The 26737-nt window shown below is 42.3% G+C and overlaps 2 protein-coding genes across 7 annotated transcripts in view; both read right to left on the reverse strand.

Moving 5' to 3' along the window:
* MFSD2B (MFSD2 lysolipid transporter B, sphingolipid) overlaps positions 1–2927 on the reverse strand; it is a 37791-nt gene extending 34864 nt beyond the window's left edge. The window contains exon 1 of the mRNA XM_058836753.1: positions 2703–2927. Within this exon, the coding sequence (XP_058692736.1) occupies positions 2703–2744 (42 nt within the window). The 5' untranslated portion in view covers positions 2745–2927. The remainder of the gene's footprint in view (positions 1–2702) is intronic.
* Positions 2928–5351: 2424 nt separating this feature from the next.
* On the reverse strand, positions 5352–25356 carry UBXN2A (UBX domain protein 2A). 6 transcript variants are annotated; one of them, XM_058836758.1, is made up of 7 exons: positions 25204–25356; positions 19679–19732; positions 18116–18251; positions 16204–16313; positions 14490–14630; positions 9587–9751; positions 5352–6734 (listed from the first exon to the last, which is right to left on the reverse strand). In XM_058836758.1, exons 2-7 carry the CDS (start codon positions 19717–19719, stop codon positions 6446–6448), a joined length of 882 nt encoding a protein of 293 aa, XP_058692741.1. In that variant the 5' UTR covers positions 19720–19732; positions 25204–25356; the 3' UTR covers positions 5352–6445. The 6 variants fall into 6 exon arrangements, with proteins under 6 accessions (XP_058692741.1, XP_058692742.1, XP_058692738.1 ...); XM_058836759.1 differs by lacking the exon at positions 25204–25356 and adding an exon at positions 23463–23579; XM_058836755.1 differs by lacking the exon at positions 25204–25356 and adding an exon at positions 23092–23526 and having other exon boundaries at positions 18158–18251.
* Positions 25357–26737: the final 1381 nt, after the last annotated feature.

The raw sequence follows: 26737 nt of genomic DNA on the forward strand, positions 1-26737 counted from the left end.
CACTGCAATTCCACACACACCTAGAATGCTGCTCAACTACTCTCTGAACCATGTTCCCAGATCACCTTGAAGCAAAGTTAATACTTTGGTCACAGCAGTAGTTAAGTTTTAATTAAATTTTGGCTATGAATGTTATTTTCAGAATAAAACAAGCTGTCAGATAGACACGGCCATACAGAAGTGTCCTGTCTGGTCACCCACAGAAACACAGAGAACCTGAGGCTCATGAGTTCCCTGGAAGGTAGGTTAAATCCTGATCACTGTTCCATAGCTGTTTTCCTTTTATTTTGCCTAATTGCTTTTGGAACTTGTTTGTACATTAAGCCATAAACACCACAGCAGTTCTGCATGGAAATGACACGTAGTGTGAAAGGAAATCTGCACTGTCACTGCAGATCTGCTGCATGGCAATTTCACTGAGTGTCCCTGAGCTTCTAGCTGATGAGAAGCAATCCTTCAGACTCTACATTCTGGTGTGTCCTTCAAAAAGAAGCAGCCCACAGTAGATTTTTGCCTCTCCATGTTGAAATCATATGGTAACAATCGCATTTTCTGCCTCAGTACGCAATGGAAAGTGGTAAAAAGAAGATAGGACTCTGCACCAGAAAAGCTGAAGCATTTCCTTCTCTCTAACTTCCTACAATTAAGAGCACAGAAGATGCACAGGGCAGCTGTCTGTTACAAGATCTACAGGAGCAAGTCCCCCAGCCTTGGTTGGATTTGCATGACATTGCTCATAAATGCTGACAGGAACTGTCTTGGGAAGGATAACACTGAGCAGGGCTGCGTGACCAACAGCAGAGCACTGGCTATCAGCAGCTCACAGAGCTTTCCTCCAAGGGCTGGGTGTCCCTGCTGCATTACTTCCTCAAAAAACACAAAACACTTGATTCCTGTGAAATCCAGCAAAAGTGTCTTCACCTGTGCAGGTTCATCAGCAAGCTGAAAGTACTCCACAAATCAATAGAGGCAGGAATGTGTAGGCAGTGGTCAAATAAGGAATGAAACATAAAATTACAATCAAAATTTCATTTGGAGACCCCTGTGGTGTAGTTGAACATCAACATCAAATTGCTTCTACAAGCTTTAGGAGAAAGCTTTAATGAGATGTTTAGTGAGATGATGATGGCATGAGAGGTAAGAGGAAGGAGGGTCAAACAAAGTTACAATTTTTTTTGTTCTCAGATTAACCTGAAAAATTTGCACTTATATACGCTCTCATCATATCAAATTTAATTGTGTTTCAAGGCAAACCAAGAAAGCATAATAACTGAGAGATTTGATTTTGCTCCTTAAATAGAAAGCTTAAACATTGTTATGGAAAATTATTGCTTCTCCTACCTTGTAGTTTCTTTATTTTTAATTCTCTAGTAAGTTAAAACCATACTTGTAAATTTTCTCTTCCCCAAGAGAATAGAAATTGAATACAATATTTATAGCAGAACATTGTAGTTCTACAGAAAGTGTTTCAGCTCATTGAAAACAACTCAGCAACTGTTAGAGGCATAAGGAGCAGACGCATTTTGTCCTAAGCTATTCGTTATCAGTGGAGTCCAGAACTGAACCAACAAGTAATTTAAAAGTAGTAAGAACAGAGAGTGAAACCTGTGACTCAAAGATAAATGCTAGTCTAGGTTTATCTGAGAAACAATGAAATGTAGCTAGTGAGGAGCAGCTTTTGAGTCAGCTTTTCTCTCAATGTGGAATTAACACTGGTAATGTTTCTGTTCTGTGAGTGACCAAACAACTGCCTCTTGAAAGCACGAGTGCAGCAGTCACGAGTGGCATCCCAGGTCCCTCACACCGAGCATCCTGAGGACTGGTTTCAGGTTTCTTAGTGACATCAGCCCACCCTTGAGTGGAAGAAACCAGGAGCAGGGTTTGTGTGCAGACACCTAGAGTAAGGTGGGATACCGTGGTGCTTTCTCAGGATATTCCTCCAGCTGCCGGCAATGTAACGCTGGGGAACTCCGTGAGGCAAAGACGGTGTTATCTGTGCAACATATGCAGACTTATGCCATGAATTCACACAGATGCCTTCTAAAAACAAAAATTCAAGCCTGAGTAGGACGTTCCAGGTGTCTGAAGAACTCCATGGGCTGAATGTCCCCCGACATGCTGTGGGAGCTTCCTCATCTGCTGTGTTTGGAAGCTGCCCATTCCCGGTTTCACCTGATGTTCCCTCAATAGCCAGGGAGTTGGGGAGTCCTCTCTCACCCTCACCTGCCTCCCACTCCTCCCGCGGCCAGCACCGAGTCTGAGGAGGCAGCGTGAGATGCCCTCAACACCATAACACACTCCTGGAAATCGGGAGTCTCTGAGGCTCCGGGGGAGCGAACCCCTCCTGCCTCGGTCCGGGAGGCAGCCCTGGAGGGGACAGGAGGTGGGAAGCGAAGCGGCTTTTCCCTGGCACCGCGGCGGCCAGCGATCAAATCCCGCGCAGTGCATTCCAGGGAAAACACCCCGGAGTTGCGGCGCTGCCCGTCCAGCGCGGAGGGGCGGCGGGAAGGCTTGAGGAGCTATTCCAGGTCCTCGCTGGGGCCGCGCACGGAGCCCCGCACAAACCCGGGCTGCCCCAGCCCCACCGGGCACCCGCGACCCGCCCCCGCTGGAAGCGAAACGCGGCGGGACCCCGCTCTGGGCTGTGTCCGAGGGGAGCCCCGAGCCCCCTCACAGCCACCCTGCCCCTCGCTGGCCCCTACCTTCTGCTCCCCCGCCGGGGTGTCCCTCGCAGCCCCCGCCATGGCACCGCGGACATCCCACCCCGTGCGACACCTGCGCGCCCGGGGCGGGGCGGGGGAGAGGAGGCCAGAGACAGCGGGCGGTGTCCTCACCGCCCTCTCACAGCGCCCTGGAGGGGCGAAGGCGCCGGCGCTGCCCTGAGGGCCGGGGGACAGGGGAGCCCCCGCCCCGCCGAGTCCCCACACACCGCACCCTCCGTGGGGAGAGCAGCGGGGCGCTCCCAGCGGCCACAGCCCCACAGGGTGCGGGCTCGAGGCACCGGGGCGGAGGGGGCCGGGGCTGTCTTCATCCAGCCCCAAAACGCCACCTCTGCCCCGTGAAGAGGTGCGCGGTTTCCCGATAGGCAGGGATGTAAAACCATGCCGGATGGCAACGCTGGCAGCTGGACGGAGAGCACACAACACTCCCGAGCCGGGACACGCTGCGGGGAGAGCGGCTGCTGACTCTTCCATCAGGGTGCTTAGACAGGGTCAGGGGCTGCTCAGGGAGGCGGTGGAGACAGCGGCCCAGTGAGGTGTTTAAGGGAAGCCTGGATGTGGCACTCAGTGCCATGGTCTGGTTGACAAGGTCAGAGGTCGGACTCGATGATCTCGGAGGTCTCCGGCGAGCTCACTGATTCTGTGATTCTGCTGCCTCCGAGCCAACACTCTTATCTAGGATACACGAGTTCACCACCACCCTACCCCCTGGGAAAGTGCTCCTGCACGCATGCTCTGCATCAGAGCAAATACAAATTGCAATTTAAAGTAGGAATCCTTTCAACAGTGAGGTAGCCTAAGAGAAGAGGGTTTAACGAAGCCAACAGGACTTGTGACCTGCTTGTCTTGGGGAGATGATGACTAATCAATCTCTACACCCAGGGCTTTTTGGCGTGACGGATTTGAAGGGCTCTGCTACTGACAGGGTCACCTGGTGGGTCCTGGGCTGGCGCTGCAAACCATGCCATGGAGTACTGACATCTAAATCCTGTGCAGCCTCGCTTGGTAAGAATAATTATAGCAAATTAGCAAAATTTCAAAAGAAAAAGGCATTAAAGAATTTTCTATAAATTTTCTAACAGAAAACTGAGATTGTGGCCTTAACACACCCTACTGAAAACTCTCTGAAGGGGGTCTCTAGAGGCTGATGCCAGAGGAGCTTCAAAAGAGATGGATTGCCCAGTACCAAGCTAAACACAAGGTATTCATCTAACATTCAAATTCAACATTTCAGTTGTTTTGTCTTTATACACTGTCTTCATAACACATTTAATCCTTTTTACCTCTCAAAAGGGAAACTAGATGAAAGATTTCCTTCCGTTGTTCACTTGGCTGTTTCAGTTTTGCTGTAAAGTATCTTTAGGCACAGACTTTACACAAAATAGCCAAGGCTTGTGAAGAAACAATGAATAACTGATGGTACTTGTGTACTTCACGAATTCTAGCACTGATCAAGCCAGTTATACTGTTATTTGACCAATGCACAATTGCTGTCTACAGACAATTAGGTAACTAATCAGTCTTTACAAACTTGACCAAAACCAACTGGATTTAGGAAAGTCTTCTACTCATTCCAAAAAATTTCTCCAAATTAGGAAATAAGTTATTCAATCACAGTTTGTTGCCTTTTTTTAAAGACACCTTCTAATCTAGCATGGGATTAATGGAGCCAGCATCACTTGACACTTCTCAAAGATTTTCCCTCATTTTCTAATTAATATCTTGACACTTTCAAACTGCAAATGCACACTCAAGTCCACCAGAGCTGCAGTCAGTTGGTTTTAGTAAAGCTGTCCAATCTCTTAAAATGCTGGTAGCAGACATGGATCAATGCTGAAATACAAAATACTTACTGCTCCTTCCAAAGGATAGCAAGGAAAATGGATTTACCTACTTCAAAATTTCACACTCCCCCCCTTTAATTTCAATCTTACACTATTAATTTCTTTGAATCTTTGTGCTGCAAATGCATGAATAGTAGCACACTTACTTTTGACATTTCATGCACCTTTAGATAGAACAACTGAGCTCACCATCAACCACATGTACTTTTCTACTACTAAGTTTTATATTAAGACAAATTTGAAAGCACTGATCAATAAAATTCCATGTTCAGGAAGCTCTGGGAACTGAGGGTTGGAGCTGTATCTGTAGGTGGTTTGTCTTTTCAATTTTACTAATGGATTTGTCTGCACATTTATTTTTGTTTTTTATATGGGAGTCAGAGCAAGAGCAAAGAAAATTTAATTGTACCACTTGCTACATAAACCTGAATGGCACAGTAGCACTGGAGATTTATAGCACTGGAAAGTGTTTAAAGGCATAGTTTCTAGAGATTTGCTTTCTGAGGACACTGAATAGGTATTTGCCCAGTTGACTTTCATCTCAAACACACCATGAGATATGCTAAACTTATATCCCTGGGAATGAAGGAGAATAAAACCCTAGTCTGAAGTCTCAGTACTTTTTAGAACACAAGTTGCTCCAATTAAATAATTTTCTATTTAGAACAAAACCAAGAAAACACAAACCCGTCTTTCACTTAACACACAGAAGAAGTACAACCCCCAACAACCATCCTTTGGCACACGTAGCACAGAGGACTCAGGACTTACTGAAGACCCTGGAATATGTCTTACCTGGAGATTTTAGTTCCATTCACAAACCCATATGCTTAGTAAACACAGTACAAAATATTAAGTCTTTATGTTTTTTTCTCTTTTAGCAAAAGACAGAATAGTTGGCTACAAACTTTATGCCATGAGTACATGAATAGCAAAATAAAAGGTTCTGGATGGAAATGGAGTAAAGTGGAGAGAAAAACTTCAGTTTTCAAGTAAGGATTTTCAACATCATCTTTGAAACTTGACCACATGCAATTAGTGTCTCCATCAGCTGGGCAGTTCAGGACAGGGGCAGATAAATAGTACAAAAACTGTGTCCCTCTAAACTACTACTCCTGCTTGCTGATAGCCAAAAAAAGCTGAAGTTTCTGTGTGACAAAGTTACAAGTGGGTCCCTATGCTAATGAGCTAGGTAGTTTAACATCACCTGATCTGCAAGACACCCGTAGCAGCCCAAAAGAAGCAGAAACCACTTCAACCATTGATAAGAACAATTCCTTCAGAGCTTACTTTGAGGCACTTCATATGCAGTATGCACCAGACTACCTCATTTGTATCTTCTCACACATGCGCCTACCACCATGTGCAGACTTGACAGAACATTATTACAATGCAGATCTTGTGATAAAAGTTGCATCTTGAAGATTTTCAAGTTACAGTTCAAATGTGAGCTTGCCTGCGGTATTGGTTATTGAAGAGTTACTGTGAGAAGAATGCAAACTGCAGCAGTTTCCACTACAAGTGAAACATTTTACTTTAGTCCAAAGTGCAAAAATAAATACTATTTTTCCTTAAAAGGTGCTATCAGTAGTTAAGTCTCAGAGAACTGTTCCACCTAGACCCACTTATTAAAGAACTAAGAAGCTTTTTACCTAAGCAAATTCTAAGGGTGATCTGCTGTAGTTACCTGCTACATTACACAGCCAGGCTCTGACCACCCAATTTAGCTGAAAATACCTCTATTACAGCAGATGACAGCACAGCACCCTTTCTGCTCTCTAAGAGCACAGTGCATGAGGATGTGAGGGCATCCACATATTGCTGGTTATGTTTTTGGTTTTGCCTAGTTCACCCTGCAGATAATTTTTGGTCAGTTAAAAGCTAATTTGATCTTGTACTATTGATAGCATTTTTTTGCTCATTCTTGAGTTGTCCATTAGGTGTAGCAGCAGTTTTGTAGTCATTGTCAGGTGCTTTTATCACTAGGAGTCTGAATGGTTCAGTTGTTTTCCGAAGTCTCTGAACAACAACAGCATTTTGCAACTTTGCTTCCTCAAGTGTGAGCGTCTCATCCTGCAGCTCTCGAAAAGGCAGGGAGGTCGTCAGTGTGAAAGGAACACTTTCCTCAGATCCTTGATACTTTGTTATGAAGTCTCTGACGTGGCTGATTCTGAGTAGAGAGTAAGAAAACTCAGCATTAGTTTTGGCACTGCAATTCCCACACAGGTGCTTAACACACACAGCCACGATGGGACAGGAAAACACCACTTCATGAAATGCCTGACAGCAGAGTACTGGAGCAATATAGATGAGCTGTCCCGATACAGCCATTCAATATAGATGAGGTATCCTGAAATGCCTGATCCACCTGGGAGACCAAGGCCTGTATGCTCTGAGAGTACTCCCAAGGGGACAAGGATGAGTATCTTCTTCTGAGCACTCAAACCTACCATTGTGGCTCAGATGGTAGTTACACAAACCTACCATTTCCTAACCAGCTGGTGGAGCTCTTACTGAGGGTTCTGTAGCCAAGAGCTAGACTAAAGATGCCTCCAGTGTGTGGTTCATGTAGTGGAACCATAATAAAAATAAAGAAAAAGGGTTTGCAAAAACTATTTGGACAGCTGATACATTGACTAGGTCTAAGTATAGTCCCATCCTCCCAAAGCAGGGGCACAATGAATTCATTACAGACTCAATCTGTCTGTGAAGAGCCTTGCAACAACTGAGCAAGACAGATTTTGCTGTGGAAGAATCGGGATCAACTAATTTCATTAGAAAATGAAGATGGGAAGGCGCACCTGTATGAATAAAATTAACACAGTGTCAATGTCTATCCTCTGGTCCTGAGGCCAACCGGGAGATTGGCTCCCGGCAAATTCCTAAATTCATCCATCCTTCCTTTCCTCCATGCACACACAGGGTCTCCCAAGAGATTTCCTGTCTCCTGGGGACAGTCAGGGACCTGAGCAAACCTCTAGACCATGGATGGCTAGGTATTGACTGAGGAAGTGCTGGCTGGCTTGGGGCAATGCCATTCTAACAGTTTAGCAGCACAGATGCCCAAGAGTTTCCATGCCTTAGGCACACTCACCAGGACAGACACAGCCAGCAAAACGAAAACTAATTCCTGTGCACACAGGCCTCAACACAAAGACACTACTTGGTCTTGTAAGCCAAAAGCCTGAAAAACCTCAAGCAGGACTAAATTTTTGGTTGGACATTTACAGGTGTCTACATGTATTATATCAAATTGTATTGGTTTCAAGAGCAACTCAGGCAATTAGCCACCAGCTCCCTGCTTCAGGGTGAACAAGTTCCTTTCCAGGCTCCGTACCTGATGCTCCAGAGTCACACAAACGTAGTAAGTGCTTTAGAGGGGACACAACTCAATCCAGGACACAGCTCTGTCTGCTGTTCCTACAGCTCTGCTCTCCTAGTTGCTGCACTCTCATGTCTCAATTCCCCACACTGCAACACTACAATGCTTCCTGTGCTTCTGCTCCAATCTTTCACCAGTCATCAACTCATATCTAAGGCAGCAGTTACTGTGGCACCTACACAATCTAACCGCAAAAAGCTAACAGTCATCAATTTACCCAGACACTGGGTAATATGCTGCATATGTGCTACACGCCATTAATCTATACCTTAGTTAACAAATAACTGACTATCTTGTACACTGAAAGGAGTGATGTGCATGCAGTCATCATGCTTAAGGATACATACTCTAAAAGGATTTTCCTCTAGTTTTTATCAGGTTATACATAAGCATTGCGTACAGCACAAACGTGCTGGTCTTGTGGCGAGAGGCAATGTTATGATAGAATATTTGTTGCACAGTACTTCAGAAAGAGCATTACACCACTAAAGCTGTTGTTCTGCTTATCTCAGATGTTTTTTTCCTCTCAAAAGCACTTAGCAGCTGCTCAAACTGCTATTTACTATGAAGACAAAAAGCTTCTAAATAGACTTAAGTGTGTGTGACTTGGAATAATTAAGATATGAAGCCCTTCAATGAAGTTTTTATAATTAAAATAGCAATCTACCCTTCAGCAGTACATCACAACAGTGTTTCTGTTCATATCTCAGGCTACTAACACTAATAAACTAGTACAAGTCAAAGCAAAAACTACAGTTATTAACCTCCAACAGCTGATTTTCCCTTCTGACCAGCCACAGACATACACAGTTTATCTTGACAGCAGCCTGAGTTGTATTAAATCTGTGATACCTCTAAATTGCTTCAGAGAAGCACAGGCAACGTATCCTTTCCACATGACATGACTATAGCACTGCAGTAATTTCTCAAATTCGGATTTGAGAAAGGTCTTAAAAGACAATAGCTCTACAATTTAACGGTGAAGTGTTAATCCCACTTTCTCAAAGCTCCTGCATACAGGTGCTGTGCTGACACCTTCTGACATTATCCTCATTTCTAAGCCTCTTTGGGAACCAGAAATTTTATTAATTAAGAATTAAACATACTGTGCATTCTATTCTGTCCATGTTGACATGCAGGGGATGAAAATTCCTGCCCAGTGCACCATCTCCAACCCTCCCCAGAGGTTTCTCTGACTTAACTCTAAGTCCCTTTTTCCAGCTCCCACCTGTGGTGCTGCCTATGCCTAATGACTAGCAGGCTTTTTACTAAGCCATTTGTTCCAGATGTAGCTGTTTTGTGAGAGATCTATCATGTTAAAAGCTATTTCTTCTACTAATGAGAAATATGTATACCTTAACTTTCACTAACCTACAAAGAACTACAGTTTCCTCAGATTTTCATTTACACTCAGTTATGAGCTGACTTTCAACAGCTCACATTTCTCTTATGCTCTTCTCTTGTCAGCTAAAAGATTTCTCAAAATTTCAAAGGTTTTCCAGATATAACTGAAGAGCAGTCCAATGCTAAGTGAACTGAGGAGGTAGATCAGTCATAGAAATTAAAGACTTAAATGTACAGGCATTAAGACAAATAATTCAGATGCAAATAGGTATGACAGTGGTAAAAATAAATCTTACCTGTGAGAAACATTGAATTTCTGAATTATCCTTTCCCCATCAGCTAACCAGATCTGGATATTGGTGATAGGCTCCAAATCATTCAAGGGTACTAAAGGCAGGTGTCTTTTGTCATCAGGTCCTGGATGATCATCTCTCACTTTAGAAATTATCTTTGGAGTAGCACTGAAAAGAAAAGCCACATGTGGTTATAGATTCTGTGTATACATGCAAACTCAAACTTCCCTCCAGACCTCTGCTTCTGGAGCTTTCTGCCCCATAGCAGAGTGCACTGATGACTTTTTATTTTAATAAATATAGGAGCACTGACATAAACATCAGCTTTTTTCTTTATTTTTTTCCTACACGCATGCTGTTATTTTCACTTAGACTAAAACATGCTAAAGAATTTAAGTTTGCTTGTCAAGTTTAACATTTTTGTAAGATGAAAAGGAACTTTAAATATCAGAGGATTAATATACAAGAGACAAAACTGTCTGAAGATTCTTCATGCATTTTTTGTACTCTCATCACATAGGTGAAACTTTAAGGGGGTTGAGAATTGAATTTGCATACTCAAAGTTAATTTTCAGTGTAATGTGATTACAGTAATTCAATTTAACTGAATGTTGTTAGCCTTGATTTAGACTCCAGCATCATCTATCTCAGCTTAGAAGAATTACTCATCTATCAGAAAAATTGACTTAATGTGAAAAATCCAGACTGATGCACACAGCAGTTGGATTTTTTTTTTCCTTCCTAAGGCATTTTCAACAGCTGACCCAACCACAGGGGCAAAGATTCATAAAATGACTTGACAGAATACATGGACCTCAGTCCAAGTGCATGGTCTTAAAAAACAAACAATAAAAAAACTGCTGGCAAAAAAATTTATTCTGAAGAAATGTCTAGAGCTTAGTGCTTCTTTCATGACTAAGCCTGTTCAGCATGTACAGCTTAAGTCCTCATTGGGCCTGATCCAATGGGCACATTCTCAGCTCCTGTGAGTATAACCAGATGATTGCTTGCAGAACAATAGCAGTGATTTAAGGAGTTACCATTTCTCCTCTGAGCTCAGCTGTGGTCACAGACTACATAAGCACTAAATGGCAGTTTGCAGAAAAGCTCTCTTTGCACAGAAAATTGGTGAGTTACAGTTTCTTGATAGAGACGTAACTGATGTCCGTAGAGTAACAGTCTTAACTATACTGCACATCTGCTTTGCAGACAAACCCCATTTTCTTGTACCTGTATTAGTTTATTCATAAGGCAGAAAAGTCACAGCTCATTTATCATTAGCTAATGACTTAATATGTTCAGGCTAATAAAGCTGGAGTCTTAAGCACAAGTTTAGTCAGAGGTATTTCAAAAATTCTTATGCCAAGTTCTGCCCTAACTTCTAGGATATGAGCCAGTAGAGGCATTTTTTTGTATCTTCCACAGAAACTCACAGAAAGAATAAGAATCAAGAAATCTCATTTCCAAGTGAGCAACAAGAGATTTTCACTGTAACTGGAGACAGGTAAGAGGTACAGAACTGTTTTGCATTACACAGAAATCAGCTGGGGCACAAGAACTTGGCACCAACAAATTAAAAGAGCACATCTGTAAAATATTCTGGCATTACTAGTACAGGTGATATACTAACACCCACATGCCTCACTATCTCACAAACAGCTTCTGTTCATGTTTGACCTCAGTATGAAATAAAACTTAATTGCCCTCCAAATCAGTAATAAAACCTTGAGTACCAGCAACATAATGTTAAACAGTTTTGCAAGCAGAGTAAAAAAAAAATAAAAATTAAATTTCAAGTCATACTTCAGTCCAGTAATGCCCAGCTCTTGCTGTCTCCCTGTTTAGTTGCTGGTTCAGACACTGCAGAACTCATGTGAGTGAGCTGCCTCCAGGACAGCAGAGGTGCTCAGCCATGGCATTTGGCTCAGGATGGGCAGGGCTACATCAGTCACAGCTGTAGCTCAGACCACTGTATTGAATGGACACAGATTTTGGTGTCATTCCCAAACCAACTTCCCTCAGTCACACCTCCATATGCAGCAGGCACTGGAGGTGATTCTTTCAATAGCAAGTGTGTGCGAGACTGAAGCCAACGCATTAAGTGAAGCTTTAAGAAAAAGTTAGAACATCTGTATTCACCAAGATTTAAAGCACTTCTATATGTAAAAACTTTTCTCTTGCAGAGCTGACACATAAAGCCATCTAGTGGTGGGAGCTTTGACTAAAGCCAAAACCCAAGAATCTAAGTCTTATTACCCTGAAATCGAAGCACTGTAACTCCTTTTACAGCTTATTCCCTTTATAAGATTATCAACAGAAGATGTAAACTAGAAATCAAAGAGACATTAAGAGCATCCTGTCAATTTTCTGATGAAAAAATGCCCAGCAGTTAGGTATCATGCCTTACACTGACTGATGCTTAAGCAGCTTGACACACAATGTTTTACCCTAATGAGGTTACAGAGCAAGCTTGCTTTGCTACAAGGGATTTCAGTCAATAGTTTAATTACCGTGTTTCTGAGGCTGTCTTAAAGATGCATAGATTAGCTCAACAGAAAAGTGGGGTTGAAAATCTAGTCATAATCCCAAATGATGAAATTCAGCTGGACAGTGATAGATAAAACAGAGTACACCTATTAGTTACACAGGTTCATATGGTACATTGGAAAATTTTGATATGTCTTACTTATTTCTCCTGTAGAACAAAAAGGCAGAGGATCTAGCCTGAGCTGTATCAGCATATATGTTATTTCTAGATCCTTCAACAAAACTTTTGAGAACTAGTCAATAGACACTTCATAATGGTTTATCCATTACAAAATCCCTCCACTTGGGAACACTGACAGAGTATACAGTATTAATTTTATAAGTTTATTTGCTAAGCAGAGGTTTAGCTAGGCTATGAGCTGAAGTAAACTCTTCAGTCATTTGTCTCTCTCATTTCTGACTAATCACACAAATGTAACTGCGGAAAAGGAGTTCTATAGCTTAAAACTTGTTCCAGGTCTCAGCCAGCTACCCCACAAAGCTTTTCTGCTGCAAGTGTGGTATATTCATGCAATGGACATTTATTAACAGCAGCAAGTGAGCACCACTTAATGGAGTAGGAGCACTTATGGCTCATGTTTCCAACATCAGCAAAAATATTTACTTGTCTTTAAGGAAAAGGCGTTGATAGCATAGCACAGAATAGACAAGCAAGAGTAGGAAAAAAATAAAAAATGCTGAGCAAGTTGTAGAATGTTTCAGTGTACAAGGTCAGTCAACCGAAATTCACAGATTAGCATGTTTCTGAAACCTAACTTGCCTACTGGGAAGCAAGATCATTACTTGCTGTAGGCATGGCAGAGCACAACAAGTGACTGAACAACTTAGCATTTAGCACTGGTTAGCAGCAGAAACCCAGCACACTGAAGATCATCTTGGTTTTGTTTTGAACAGTCCACTTGTAGATAAAATAAGGTTAAGTTCTTGACCCCTGTTTGCTCAGGATTTCCATGCCACTAAAAGCAAGTCTCACACATTTCTCAACGGAAGGTTTTCCCCATTGTATCTACTCAAGCATGGAGCAACTGAATGAACTGTACCACAGAAACAGATGAAACTCATAAAACAGATACTTGCTTCTCTGAGTCAGCCTGGAACCACTCTCCCTTTATCACTCTTTTGCTCTGCACATTATCTTCTTCCCCTGCCTCAGCTGTTCCTGCCCAGGTCAGGCTCTCCCTCAGCACAAACTCTGGACCTTAGCAGCCAAACCCTTCCCACTTTAATGAAACAAGCTGTTCACCTAAGGATGCACCACAGCTTAGGAACCCCAGCCTGCAGGTCACTCAGCAGTGCCACCTGTGATGCCTCCTGTAGGCTCCTGGTCACTGAACATGTCCTGTTCCCTAGGCCAAAGCCTACTTTTATTGGCACACAAATCTTGCATGACAGGGATATGCCAAGCAGATAATGTGGTTTGACACTGGTGGAGTAAGAAAAAGTCACAGGGATCAAATAAATGAACTCCTGGCCTGTTGCTCTACAACAGCCTTCCAAAACACAGTAATTGTTTGGTGGTAAATCAAGTCCAGTTTTAGCATTGGCACGAGTGGCAGACACTCTCCAACTACAAAAGAGATGTGGATCACTGTAGAAGGCTAAAATGCCTTACTGCAATAAATGCATGGTTAATTACTGAACAATTTTAAGAGAATGTAAAATAACCTCTTATTTCTTCAGTTCTCTTTATGGGATTATCATACTCCCCCCTCTTCTCAAACTATTGCTCATACAGCTTAAAAAGAGATTATTTTCTCTAAAATCACAGAATAGAAGAGTGACAGTATTTCAGCTGGAAACAGTTCTGCTAATATTGAGACCTTGAACAAAGAAAGCCAAGAGCTTCCTGGCTGTACCAACACAGCAACAAATCCAGTGGATTGTGGCAGCCAATTATCCCCCAAGCTCCATGGAGAGACACCAAGATGCCTGCAGGATGGAGCACTCACACTGTCAGCAGATGCTGGAGGAAAGCAGCTTGTTCAGCCTGTGGAAGAGATGGTGGTGGTTGTAGGGTACCTAAAAGCAGCCTGCCAGGGTCTGCAGGAGGGGGTCATGCTTGTTATGGTAGGCAGAAATTCCTATGAGAGGCATTCAGATTGGACATAAGGAAAAAATTCCTCCCCATAAGGACAGCCCAGCACTCAAGAAGGCTGCACAGCCTCTGCTCTAATGGGATTTCAAGACCCAATTGGATAAAAGCCAGAATAACCTCATCTGTCCCCACAGATGACCCTGCTTTGAGAAGAAGCTTAGATTAGAAAACTCCAGAGATTACTTCCCACTTAAATTTTGATACTTCACCATAGGTAGTGTCACCCTTCAGCTACTCAATCACAGATTACATCAGCCTACTCACCTTCCTAATCTGTAACCATGTCCAGAAAAGGGATGAAACATTGGCTTTTTCGACGACAAATACACCTTATCTTTTTTATCTTCCACTTTCACTTCTACTTCCTCCTTATCAAAAGCCTTTTGTAGCTCAAAAGGCAGTTCCCTTAAGAAAAAACACAAAATGTCAAAAAAAAGTACTATACTATTTTCAGTATACAAAATAGACCAATGATTAATACCTGATCAACATTTGGCCTTTCAAGGATGATGCTTTTAAAAAACAACTTCACAAGTATTTACTAAGAGTTAGGTTAAGTGCATGGCATACAAATAACTTCAAGCTCCTGAACTGCAAATTAACTAGAAAGTATATAATAAAAAAACCCTATTATGCAAGTTGTTGAATGGTGTTCAAATTTACTCAGCAGTTTCCACTCTAAACACATAATGTGTAGGAAGTTCAGTGTTGCTATACACTGCTGCAAAGAGTTCAATTACTTTATCCCCATAGTAAAAACAAAAAGGCTTTTAAAGAGGAAGAACTGAGTTTAGACACAATGTATTTATTGACAAACACAGATCTCAGCTTCTAAAAATTATATAATTAAGAGCTCCACTCTTTAGTGCAGTAACACCACCCCGGTAATGATTTAATCACATTAAGAAGAACACAGCAATGCCTTTGTCTCTGAGCTCTGATGCAGATAGCACAATTTTGGGTGGTGGGGCTCAGCTGGCACAGGGGCTGTACTAAATGCTTCTCTACCATCAATGGTTATGCAGAAACCATCTCATAATTAGCATCTGCACAGGCAAACAGTGGAATAAAAATTGCAAACTTTTGATGAATGCACACAAAGGGCTTGAAACAGTGCAGTTAATTGCTATTACAACTAACAGTCGACAGCCATGCAGGAGAAATAGTGTAAAATTAGTATTTTTGATGGCCTAGCAAAATACGGAAAATAAAAATATAATGACTTAGTAATTTCACATGCTTGATAAAGAGGTATTAAATAACCTTATCCATAAAATTATATTCTCTCCATTTGTATGGGGTGAGAAAACAGACTACAAATTAAAGGCTCAAAATAACACTGGTTAGTATGGTCAAACTCCTTTTTCAAAGCAACAGCTGCAAACAATAGCAGAAATCAGGACAGCACATTAACCTTTAATATAGGGAAAAATATAAGATGGCTATTAACACAGGAATTTACATAAGATTGTTATATATACATGTATATACATATATATAAATACCAAGTTTGTACTTGGAAATATGTCAGAAATTTAAGACTGATCAGAGTTGCTTGATGCTACATAGAACATCTGTGCCCATTTAAGGCTTTTCATCAACAAAAAGAAAACAAAGACTGTAAAACCAGAAATGCTCAACCCCGTGTGCATTGAGTTCATTAGTCAAAATACCATTTGATCTGTAGCTCTTATTGGGCACTGATTTATTCTTTATTTCACTGTGCACCTGCTGTGCCCCCTGCCAACGCTAGCTTTTATCTATTCATCAGCAACTGTACAACTACTGCCACTGAGAGCTGTGTTGAACCTGTTGATGCTCCAACAGCCATTAGCACTGCAGGAAAAAGACCGGCAGGGCCTGCGCTCCTACAGGGATGCTGCAGTGCAGCAAAGCCACGTAAAAAATTTAGAGCATCAGCTAAGTGCTACCCAAAGTACATTAGCTCAGCCTGGTTAAGAACACAAAACTTGCTTACCCCTTTTTAACCGACTCCAAGAACTGCTGGTTTGCAACATCAGTGTAGCTCCGAAGTTCGCCATCATTTACCGTAAACCCATTTTTCCAAAGTTTGATGATTACATCAACCTACAGAGTAAGAACAATTCTCATTACAACACTGGTGAAAAAGAAGGTTGGTATACCCACATACCCTGTGATTATAAATCATCCACTTCATGGACTAAAAATACTGAGAGCAGGCTCACTGTAATCTGCCTTGGCCCCATGCCAACAGGCACAGCAACTGTAAGGGGTAAGTGACATTTCTAAGTATATTGTGTCAATCTGGGTCAGAAACAAACCTTCCTCCAATCATTCTGGATTCCTAGGTCAAGAACACTCCTTCAATTCAGCAGAGGGGAAAAAAAAAAAAAAAAAGAGCTGGACTATCCCAGCCAGCTGCAACTCTTCAAGAGCTAATTTGAGAGCATACATGCGTGGTGTTGGAACACCAACTGCCAGAATAGCCCAGCTGGGGATTTATTAGGGTAAAGCCTTGTTCTGATCATTCAGGAGGATTTTCTCAAAGTAAAGGCATTGAGATGATGCATGCAGAAGCCTTTCACTCAGGAAATGAAGCAAGTATCAGAAAATTTACTTTCAGACAATCATACACTTATGCTACCCTGGAATTCCTGTGTATTCAAAACCTTGGTGGTTAGGGGAATGAAAAAATAAATTCCCTGTAATTCCTTAACTTTGCCAAAAATCATGCACTACTCCAACTTGTAGCCTTTGCAATGTTTACAGAAATCTCTCCAACCGTAAGGCGGATATTTGGGATTGTATTTTCATATTAATGCATTATGCCATTAAAGGAAGCATTTGGTTATTGAGGTCTGATCCCTGTAATAACATTGTCTTGACAGATACTCGGCCACAAATGCAGAATTCACCTCAGCTAAAAATTAATTTGAATGAGGCTTGATAGTACCTGACAAGTTTGGGGTTTTTAGGTTGTCTTTTTTTTTGAGTTTGACTTGTTAGGTGATTGCTACATAAACAAACAGCACGTACAAACTGCTGAATAGAATTCCTTGTCTTTCAGTTGGGTAATCTGTCAAAAGAAGTAGACAGCACTCAGCAAGATTAGATTTCATCAAAAACTCTTGTGTCTCATGGCACCAATGCATATGGAAAGAGTTCTAATTATGGGAAGGTTCCTCTACAGTGAGCCAGTATGCAAATTCAACATGGACTAATTATTCCACACAAACCTCCCATTTAAGCATTGACACAACTAATGCCATGGAACACTATTTCAGGACTGCAATTTAAGATATTGCTCCTGACATTTAATTTCTTCCAGGGTCAATTAAGGATCCACGAACATAATTTCTAGCAATGCCCACTCCAAATTTCTTCTTGTCATCTTTGTTCTACATGGCCTTTTCTCCCTCCCCTTACCTGTCTTTGATGAGTAATAGAAAAATACGAAAAGGACAGAATCATTGAGACACAAACCCACACTGAACATCCCACTACAACCACAATTATATGAATAACACCAAATGAAAAATATTTGGGCTATGCCTCTGCATGAAAAGGCTGCAGCTCCTTAAATAACTTCTTATGTAACAGTATTTGTCATTCCTTGAACTCCTGCTCACCTCACTCTCCTTACTAATAAAGCAGAAATGCATTAGCCAATGCCAGCATCAGTTCTAGAATGACTCTAAACCGACTATAAAGCAGTAAGAGCCAAAAGCCCAGCAGCAAATGCCTGGCTGACTGGGAGATGGGAGGCTGTTCCTACAGCTCTCTGAATTCTGTGTGCATTTTTTTATTGATGTATTGCAAAAGACTGCCGGACTTCTGGTATCTGCTTTCCAGAATATTCCTGGAGTGCTGTTATAACAAACATGATTGTTTTTTAATTCACTGCCTACCTGGTTCTTGACTTTAGTTGGGGGCACACACATAGCACCAACCTTCTGAGCTTCTTCAAATAGGTTATCTACAAAGTAGTCACAGTTTTGTTCTGTACCGTTCAAAATCTGATCATCGGTTCCTGATTTACACACCCTACAGAACAAAGATAGAAGCAAAAGTGACTCCTCAGAGGACACATTAGCAGACAAGTAGGTACCTCAGAAGCTCAGTACCAAGAAATACAGAAGGCATACTCCCCTGCACCCAGATTACCCAGTCTACTGAGTACAAAACATCAGGTCAACTTCACATTGTGCCTTTTCTATGAACTTCTTACCAAATCTCTAACTGCTACTATTTGCACTTCAAAAGCCCAAGCTAAAGAACATCTTCAGAAAAGATGAACTAATCTATGCAAAGCGTCTAAACTTGGTATCAGAGCAAGGAATGCAAGTTAGATGATTCATACTTCTAACCATCATGTATCTAGCTGCACACCAATGAAGGGCTTTCCTTAAAGCAATTCCATGATTCAAGCTTGGATTCCTTTGCTGTAAGTTTAAAAAAACACAATAAAATTGCCGTATGATTTCAATCCCAACTTGAACCTCCCCATTCCTAGCACAGTTGCAGAACCACCATTAATGATTTGGAAAGTGCATTAGGGAAACTCAAGTGACTCAACACCACTGGAGCACACTGAAGAAATACAATAGAAGAATCCTTCAACACTGTGAAGAGGGCCAGGGTATGAAAAAAGATGCATCAATCACACCTTTTTATAGAACATTGTATATGTGACATCTAGCTGTTTCTGTTAGATTTTCACCAATCAAAATGCAGAAATATGCAACCTGAATTATTATCTTAGTATAGGTTCTTTGCATAATAAAAAGATTATGCAGCTTTTCATAAACATTGCAGAAGTTATTCCTATGGGAGATTCAGAAAAGTCTATTTTAAGCAATTCAGAAAATAAAAATCCCAGCTCTTGAAAATAATATCCAATTTTACATAAAACTCTGCACTGAATTCAAGAACAGCAACACTTACTGAAATGGTAATTAGATATATTTGCATAAAATGGAATTGCTTGCAGAGCACCTATGCAACACTAAGAATCCCTGGAGATTAACATCTTAAACAAAAGAAAACCTCAACAACTTTAAAGAATAAATTTCAAAACTAGACTGTCCCCATTTTAGTTTTTTAATAGAACAAAAGAAACTTGAAGCATTAATGTAGGTATTCACTATGCTTTACCTCAGGAACAGAACTGGAAAAGCAAACACCTCCATATCAGATGCAGGGCTGCATAGTGAGTTCACAGTTTGAAAGGCTGCCTTGCTATTTTAAATAAAAATATTTACACAGCTTCTTGCATCTAGGAAATATTTCAGGTATATGAAAAACCTTTCAGCAAAACAACAGGAATCTTTTGTAACTTTCACTATATGTGAAGCAGATGAATATAGTAAAAATATTACGGTTTAGAGTTTAACATAAAGTTTGAAAAGTAATGACAGGACATAAACAGTGGTGGAAAAGGATAAAAAAAAATGGGAAGAACTGGCACCTACCATTCTTTCTTTACAGTTTTGATATTGTCCATGTCTTTCATTCTGGTGCTTCCCCTAATTGCAAAAAGAAAATGGTTTAAAACCAAACCAAACGAAAATGCTTATCCCACTTTGCCTCCTTTTGTAGCTGAAGCACTCTATATTTTTTCTTGTGTTGATAATACATTTAACCAGACACCTCAACTTCCCCCCCACCAAGTCTCCAGATGGTTCTTTGTTTTCCTGCAGTTTCTAATTTAATGACACATGAACCACACATCTGTTCCAGATGTTCACGAGCAAGCACTTTTTCATAAATGTACAAAATACATTTCACAATAATAACAGTGTGATGTGAAAATACATGTCCATACTTCTGTAAAGAGAGGAAAAAAATATCCCATTCCTTTCCTGAGTGGCACAGTTTTAACTTCCCTGATTTTACACAGCATTATGAGATGGTTGCAGGAAAACTGCACTGCCACTGCAGGCATTTGAGTGACCTTCACCTTAACTGTGCATTACTTAAGGGAGCAAGATTTGTCAGGTTGCCCTTCCTACCTCACCTCAAGACATTGCTGTAGCAACTCAGAAACTGTGAATTATCATTTCTGGCCTACTGTCAGCTGGCATGAAAATCCTGGATTTTTAAGTACTAAATATGATACAGGATTAGTCTGCTGAGTCAAAAGAAATTAAGAATCCCACACTGATCTCACTACAGTCACTTTTGAATACTCTGAAAAAAACTCACAGAAAGTCACTAAAAGCCAGAAGCTCCCAAAAACACCTTTAAAAATAAAATCACTCTACAACTGAAAAAACCCACAGGAAAACAGACATTTTTAAGTTGCAGCTGTGTTCAGAGAGTTATCCCTGGCAACCACTGGTTACAGAGATGATGGTCTGCTCGTGGAAGGTTCAGGACGAAGTTATGACATTGTGTGTTGTTTTTAGAGAGCAACAAACTAAGCAGTGACAGCCATCACACTCCCGAACAAAGCAGTGTGCACAGCACTACTATCGTGAATTTTAAGTGATTTTGAGATCTAATTTAACAATATATGGAGTTTAGGGGAAAACAACATTCACTACAGCACTAATAAAAAAATCAAAACCATCACATGCAGTACTAATTCATGCTCCTTGGGACTTTAATACTGGTATTCTTTCACCTTTAAAGTTAAAATCCATGTGAGTTACATTCTGTAGAAAAATATATAAGCCTCCAAAAAAACCCTACAATGGTCAAGTTTAAATTTAAGTGGTGCTGTTACACATTAAGTCAAAACATAGTTTGCACACCTTTGACATTTCATACAAGATAAGGTATAGTCTTTTTTTTTTTCCCCACAAATGTTCTGCCAGAGCCCTACATCCAGCAGGCAAGCCTATGCTGGTACACGATGATGTTATATGCATATCTGTTTGTTGGTCTTGGAACTCTGTACTGCGCTTGGGGAAAAAAGACAACTCTCAGTTATCAAGTGAGCAGAGTGAAACTAGAATGCTTAAAAAAAGTGTAGTTTTTTCAAACTTCTCTCAAATTCGGTTTTAACACACTCTGGCACATAGGGGTTTTTTTTTATGTTTAGCCCAAAGTAACTCTTTGTGGTTTGTGTTAATGTGCTTATCTTCTAATCTTTCACTCCAGAAGGCTACTCCCCAAAGCAACAAGAGCCACCTCCTGCCATCTGCTTTTGTTGATCCTCCCTGACTTGTCATCAGAGCTGTTAAAAAGAAACAGACACAATGAAGCAGCTCTTCAAATTAGCTCTTTGGCTACATTAGGCTGGCCTCAAATATGCATGAATAGTATTCAAAACTGGTCAGTTGTGAAAGCTGCTGTTCCTTCTGAAGTACAACAGCAATTACACTTAGAAGAAATGTTTGTGTTAATCTCTCTAGGTGAAGAATCATCCTATACAGCATATTGATGTTTATTATGGCCAAAAGCCATGTGGACATAGTGATCAGAATGCACTGCAAGCACTTTAGCTCAGCATGTCAACCCAGCCAGCACAAACCACCTCCTCTCACCAACTTCTGACAGACATCCCTAGCTGCCGTTTAAAATGCTAAGAATTTTGGTACGTAATTTTTGCGTCAGTGGCAAAAAGTACCTCAGAACTGAACTACCACCTCCAGAAACTAAATTTAAAACTTGGGAAGAAGCTGCAAATGTCAGCAGCCTACCACAGTTACATCTATTAATTTGGGTTAGGATACTCCTGGCCATTGCCACACAGCCCCAGGGACCTTCCAGCCCCACGAAGATGAGCCACTGACCCAGGGGCAGCCTTTCATAGCCAGGGCTTCCAAACAGGCAGCCCCCAATAGGCATATTTGTTTTGGCAAATAATTTTATGGTCAATACTTTTGAGCCCATACTTCCAGTTATTTTAACACAAGAAAAACAAAACAGAAATTATTTGTGAGGCTTTTCTTGCTGTGAAGGGCAGAAATACACACAGAAGTACATGCAATCCCCTCCCCTGAAAGCCTGCCAACCCCTTACTAACTTTGGCAGAACAAACTCTCCAGTTGAGAGCTGCCTGTAGCACAGCACAGAAATTACAGCTGAAAATTGCACTGCACCCGGCCACAGAGAGACAGGAGGCTACAGAGAAATGGCAAATTAATACAAATTAATAGGGAGATGAACATCAAACCTAATGGCCTGAATGTGACTGATATGCTCAGGTACAAACTACAGCATTCATGCTTCCTCTCCAGCTGGCTAAAGGAGCTGTGCACTCAGAAAGAAACCTGTCCCCAACCTTGATGTCCGTGTGTTAGAAAGATAAATGATTTTTCTATAGAACTGCCTTGTTAAGGTTTAGGACTTGACATGATTCAACGATCTCCGACCTAAGGGGAGGTTAGTAAAGCTTGGGAAGAAGGATGTACCACTGATGGTGGACACAAAGAATGCACAATTTACAGGCCACAAGGACATTGGGCAGAACTTCCATAATAAGGAAGAAACTAATAAAGCTAGCTCAGCAGCTGCGCTGAAATCACTTCTAAGTGAGTAAAAGGTAATTCTGGCAGGGTAAAATCCCGACCAGCAACTGATAGACCACCAACTCAAGAAAACCACCTACCTAAAAGAAGAGAAAGACTAAGCATGCAGGCTACTTACCACGAAAAGCAAGGGAATAATTTAACCAATAAAAGACAGAATAGTTATTAAAAAGGTAACTGTGTAAACTTGTAGCCAGTAAACATCAATGTCTATGCCTGCTAAAAAGTATAAACAGAAGTTTTGATAGTCGTTGTGATGGCCTTGTGGATTTACCACCCAGCCCTCCGTTCTGCTCAGAACTGCAAATAAATCAAGTACCTTGGCTCTGTGAGTGGATTAGTCTCATGCACAGCAGGTCAAAGAATCTATTTTGGGACAACCCCGCGGCTGCGACACCTGAACTCACCCGCACCCCACGAACAAGGCCGGGCACACGCTCCGCGCCTCCGGCCGCTGCCAAACCCGCCCGCCGAGCGCGGCCCCCGCCCCGGCGCCCGGCCAGGAGGTATTTTTAGGCGATGAAGCAATACCGCGGTACCGACGCGGAGGCGGAACGCCCAGGGAGCCTCGGAAAGGTCCAGGCCGGGCCCCCCGAGGGTCGCTCCTGTTGTGGGACGCGGCCGTATTCGGAGCGGGGCGAAGCCCAGGGCGAAGGCGGCGGGGAGGCTCAGCCCGCCCGCCCCAGGGACGGCCGCGGGCAAAGTCCGAGGAGCCGAAGGAGCGCCGGCTCTGCAGAACGCGGTGCCCCTGCCCGGCCTGTCCCCGCAGTGAACTCACCCGCGCGTCCCGCAGCGCACAGCCCGACACCGGCCGCCCGCCGCGGAACTCCTCGCTGTCCCGCCTTGAGCGGCGCAGGCGCGGCAGCGCCGGGCGGGGCGGGCAGAGCCCCGCCCCGGTACCGCGGGGGGAAGCGAGGGGTGTCCGTAAGGATCCGCACCCGCAGTGCCCGGGGACCGCGGCTGCCCCGGGGGTACGCTCTCCTGCCTTACTCTCTCGTACGCTGTTCTGTGGGGAGACGCGAGGGCTGGGGGGCTTGTGGCTCGTCACAGCCCGCCTTTTCGAGCCGGACCCCCCGCGCCGCTGCGGCGGTGCCCGGGCAGGACCTGGCGCAGCATAGCAGAGATAAACAGCCCTGCCGGGCCTGAGCTTGCGAAGGCAGCTCTGTCCCAACTGCAGAACAAAGAGCACGGTCTGTGTGTCCGTCTGCCAAGCCGCGGCATTTACAACAGTGGGGAATGGTGCCTGTGTTTGGGCACCCGCGCCCGGGGCGGGAGCAGCCGCACGCTGAGCCCTTTGGAGAGCGGGAATGGCTCATTGTGCGGCGGGCGATAATTATGGGCGAGTGTTGACATATGTGAAAAGGAGCTCAGCCGAGGCCTCGCACCGAGGACAAAAGAGCGGCGCGGCGTCTGGGAAGCAGAGCTCCCGAGGGTGAATCAGACGGGAAAAAGGGATGGGAGGGTCGGGGAGGGGAGGAGGAATGAGCCGAGTTCCCTACGCTGTGTTGGGCCTTGGAGAAGCTGCTCTCTGCGGGACGAGGAGGTCCCGTGGTGGTGCCAGGAGCTGCCCAAGTATCCAAGGCCAACACCGCGGAGAAGCTGCCAGCCCCTAGAAGCAGAGTGAACGCATCCTTTGCACTTGCGGGCTGTTTAATAAGGGTTGGGTTCCCCCCCCCCCAATAATTAGCGATGCATTGTAAAGCATTTAGAATTAACCTAACCTGAACAGCCACAACTATCTAATTCACACTAATTAATGGGAAATCTACTGCGACTTTACAAGTGCGATCAAAGGTAATTCTAAAAGCAGAGGTAATACTTTATTGAGTGTCGTCTTCACGTGGGACACGTTTCTGCAATCCCTTAATCGCAACAATTAAAATCACATTGTTCAGAAATATTAAAATAATATGCTTAGTCTCAAAGTTCAGTGATGGGTGAGTAACAGAAGTAAATCTGACACTTGACAGCTATAATTTCCTCTTATAATGCACGTCACAATGCAATGATCCTTCTGAAGGCAGTTTGGATTAATTGATAAGTTTTAACTGGATGACATCTAATTAGCGCTCCTACTTAGGAATCTTCAGGGAAGATAGTAAGAAATTTGCCTTTTGTTTCGGTTAAAATACATGAAGTCTTATATTTCAAACCACAGATTCCTGAGATTCTATTCTCCCTGGTTTTAAGGTTTAAAATACTTTGACATTTTCGAATAGAAGGTACTTGTTTGTTTTAAGTGCTACTGATTCTATTAAATAGTTTTTATATATTTAGAACTTAAACCATGAATATCATGACACTGTAGAAGTAAAGGAATTGACAAAACCCTAAGCTAAAACATCAGAAAGTTGTTTTGCAGTGCTGGACTGTTTTAAATTTTCTTTCAATATTTTAAGTACACTATCTCTGTTTCATTAAATACACAATTTCATTAATATGCTTAACCCTTTCCTGGGGGCCCTTTCAGCAACAATTTGACACACCCAGAGGTAAGCGTAGATGAGGTTTGGACTTACCTGATGTAATGGTGCAGGCGTCCTGGCTGCAATCACTTACTGATTTGGAAGACTAGGTCTATTACTGGAAATCAGAGTACAGCTGGAGACATGCTGACCTAGTACAATAGGAATCAGTGTCCTAGGGAATTCAGTGTTTTCTTAAAAGCTCTTCTAAGCAGTGCTGTCCTCCCTCAGGAGTCAAACTGTTGACAAAGCATAGGAGTAACAAAAATATTAAGAAAGATCTGCAACTCTTGTATAATGTAGAAAATATTTTATTTAAAGCTAGAAATTTTCAAGTTAGTGTTGTTACAATGAGGACACCACCAAAACCCTCTTAGACTCCGTGCATTTAGTACGTCTTATTCTCTGGCAGTACAAAAACCGGTCCTTTTCTTACCATGTGATGAATAGAAGCAAACAGCCCAGACTGTGTCTGCTGAAATACCTCTAACAGGGTATTCATGAGATGAATACAACCATCTCATGCCCCTTTGTCAGGAGAGATCAGGTGCACTGGTGTAGAAGATAGTGACAACCCTCAAACTTGTTTTATAATGTAGAAGTGAATCTCAGTGTTGACAAAGTAAAGCAGGGTTTTAGCTGTCACCGCCAGTCCTGTCAAGGTCACAGGAAAACCAGCACACACAGGGCATCTAAAAACAAGCAGAAAATTAATTTTTAAGGGATATTTTTAAACCTTATATTTAACAAGGTTAGCCTATGCCAGAGGATACTGTCAGCTACCTATAATTAAACATCAGCTGTATTGATTGACCTTCACTTGAGAGAGAAGCTGTTGCCTGAAGCCTTTTTAAAGTGTGTGCACACAGAGCAGGAACACACTGTGAGGGAACTGGGACTGCAAAATAAATATGAGAACAGGGTCTGGTTATCTGGTAAATGGCAATTCCACTAAGACAGCATGTTCCTCTGCATAGGATGAATGATCCTTGAAGGAATGTTAAACCTTCTATGCTGCCACACATGGGGGAGTAGCTTAAGGAACCGATGTTTCTAGGAAGTCAGCTAAGCACTGGAAAAGCAAGTCATTGTTTCATGGGTGAATCAGCATTCATGACAAGGGTATTATCCCCATGCATTAAAAGGAGGTATCCACGTGTTGCTGGACTCTTGGACTGTAAATACACAAGAAAATTGAATATAGCTTCAATTTTAAAATTAGTGAGAAATGCATAAGCCCATGAAAAATTCAAGGCAGCCTGAGCAACTGTTTGTACCAGATAACACATGTTTGGAAATAACGTATCGTGAATTCGCAAAAACACTTTTTAGTGAAACTACAATGATGACATGGTAGTGTATTTTATGAGCTGATTCTTGGACCTGCAACAAAAAAACACACTTTAAAAGCTAAGATTGTGTATGAGGACTAGGGAGATTTATGAACCAATAATGTTTTTGATAGACTTGCCATGTGATCCTAATCAAGCCATTATGCATTTGAATGGTGCTGAAGCTTATCTACACACATGTTCATAAATGCCTATTTTTATTGTGAGCATTTTAGGACAGAGTCTGGTTTTTACTA

The sequence above is a fragment of the Poecile atricapillus genome, chromosome 3 (genome assembly GCF_030490865.1).
Source record: "Poecile atricapillus isolate bPoeAtr1 chromosome 3, bPoeAtr1.hap1, whole genome shotgun sequence".
NCBI lineage: Eukaryota > Metazoa > Chordata > Aves > Passeriformes > Paridae > Poecile > Poecile atricapillus.